The following is a 2,156-nucleotide window of genomic DNA, read 5'->3' on the forward strand; positions in this document are numbered from 1 at the left end:
GATATCTAAACGTGGCGGTAGCATCCCCTATTCCCTCGTTTTGTTTTTAGCTTCCGCAATTTAAACAATGTTTTATAATTAAATAAAAGAAAAAAAAAGTAATTAAAATTTTCTCAGATTTTGGTTTTGGAAAAAATGGGGGTGTTACAGTATCAGTCTTGGACTTCTTTCAGCTGAGTCCGTTGGTATGATATATGTATGTAGTCATACCGTTGCAAAAACTATTTTGACTATAAAAGTATACATATGTAGTTTTTACATTTTGGAGTGGGGTTACTTAGAATTTCTCTCTGATCTTTTAAAAACATGTTTTCCGGTATGGAGTAGTCCAGCTTTGAGAGCACGCTAGTTTGAGACTAGGTTCTACCTTGTAGATAGACTTCTTAGTAACTGTTTAGTGGGTTGTGAGCCTCATGCTAAACTATGTTGTTTGACAGACTATGAATATTACTTGTTATGTTGTTTTGTTTGAGGATTTTTGACTAGCTTTAGCTTCCGCAACTTATTTACATCAGTTGTGTTGTGAATCGGCGGTGTTACAGATGGTATCAAAGCCTAGGTTTGAGCTTAGGGTAGTTCCTTAAGATCAAGACTTTGAGACGTTAAGCTATGCCTTTAAGTGTTTAAGCATTTGAATTATAGGAAACTTAGGGACCGCAGTGAGATTGTGCGTTTACCTTGTGCTTTTGTTGAAGTTTCTGTTAATCTGTTGCCTTACTTAGTTCTATTAGTTTTGGCTGCTGCACCGGTAAGGGTGCATTATTCCTAGTTAACTCGATAACTAGTATTGTTCTGTAGAATTCGGGATAGCACCGCACGGGAGACGCGCCGCTACACCCGAGACTCCGACCAATGAACAGCTAGCACAGAACCTCCATCAGCTTACTTAGATTATTCAGACCTTGAGCAATGCCCTTTTGAACAATAATCATCGCGGGAATAGGGATGTAGTACGACTGGTGGCGGGACACCACCCACCTACCTTTGCAGGGGAGGAATATCCGACAGTGTTGGAGGAGTGGATTCGTACCTTTGATAAGATTCTGGACGTGGTGGATTTCTCGAAAGATCGTCGAGTGGAGATGGCCACGTTTTACTTCAGGCAGGAGGTCGACTTGTGGTGGACCCATGAAGGGCTAGTGTGCAGGAAAGACCCGAGTGTCAGTTGGGAAGGGTTGAAAGATAAACTACGTGAACGCTTTTATTCCACACATGTCAAAGTAGCATTGTACGAGGAGTTCCTCCACCTTCAACAAGGATCTTCATCGGTGATGGAATACCACAAGAGATTCTTTGAGCTGGCGCGCTTTGCCTTGACCTTGGTACCCATCAAGGCAATAAAGGTTGAGAAGTTTGTGACTATGCTCATTGAAGCTAGGAAAGCCTTGACGGTATCGAAACCCAGGACCCTCAGTGAGGCCTACTTTTACGTAGCTGATCTTTATCGTGTGCAACAGATTCAGAGAGGAGTCCAGGAAAGGCGTAAGAGGAAAAGTGAAGGGAGGGGTGCACCTATTTATATGGGACCAACAGTTACCAATGCCGATCCAGCAAGAAGCTTCCAAAGAAACGATTTCAATGGTGGTAAGACTCCCCAGCCAATCGGGAACAATGCGGCCAAGGGAAGGCACTACGACTGCAAGATGTGTGGAAATGATCACCCCGACGTGGATTGTCATGGGAGGCTTGTAGAGTGCTTCGCTTGTAGCAAGAAAGGTCACAGTTCCTTTGAGTGCTTGGTTAAGAGTAAGACATCATCAAACCCAAGTCCAACTGGTAGTGTGAGACCCCAGTCGGGAGGCCAGTTTCGAAGTGGGAGCAACGATGGAGGAATTGGAGGAAACACTAAGAGTCTGAATGTGAGGCTGGGACCCCCGCAAGGCAAGATCTACGTCATGAGTCCGACGCAAGCCAAAACCAATTAAGTGGATGCAGGTACCCTTCTAAGTATGTGTCTTTCTTTAGTTTCTATTATCTAGAATTGGGTAGATCAGTGCTAGGTGTTAGTTGAATCAGAGTTTAGAGTTATGACTAGAATTCCCTTATAATAAGTATCCTATCACGCATCTTACCCTTCATTCTTGTAACCAATTTGAACCTTCAACCTATTTCTAAATCCTACCAATCTATCCACCTTGATTTGAATCCTTGATTAT

General features: G+C 43.0%; 1 protein-coding gene across 1 annotated transcript; it reads left to right on the plus strand.

The window, feature by feature from the left end:
- Positions 1 to 542: 542 nt before the first annotated feature.
- On the plus strand, positions 543 to 1,925 carry LOC109190942. The gene is made up of 3 exons (XM_019341541.1): positions 543 to 559; positions 643 to 748; positions 900 to 1,925. The coding sequence occupies exons 1-3, from the start codon at positions 543 to 545 to the stop codon at positions 1,923 to 1,925; spliced, it is 1,149 nt and encodes a 382-aa protein (XP_019197086.1).
- Positions 1,926 to 2,156: the final 231 nt, after the last annotated feature.

Source organism: Ipomoea nil, unplaced genomic scaffold, assembly GCF_001879475.1.
Source record: "Ipomoea nil cultivar Tokyo-kokei standard unplaced genomic scaffold, Asagao_1.1 scaffold1596, whole genome shotgun sequence".
NCBI lineage: Eukaryota > Viridiplantae > Streptophyta > Magnoliopsida > Solanales > Convolvulaceae > Ipomoea > Ipomoea nil.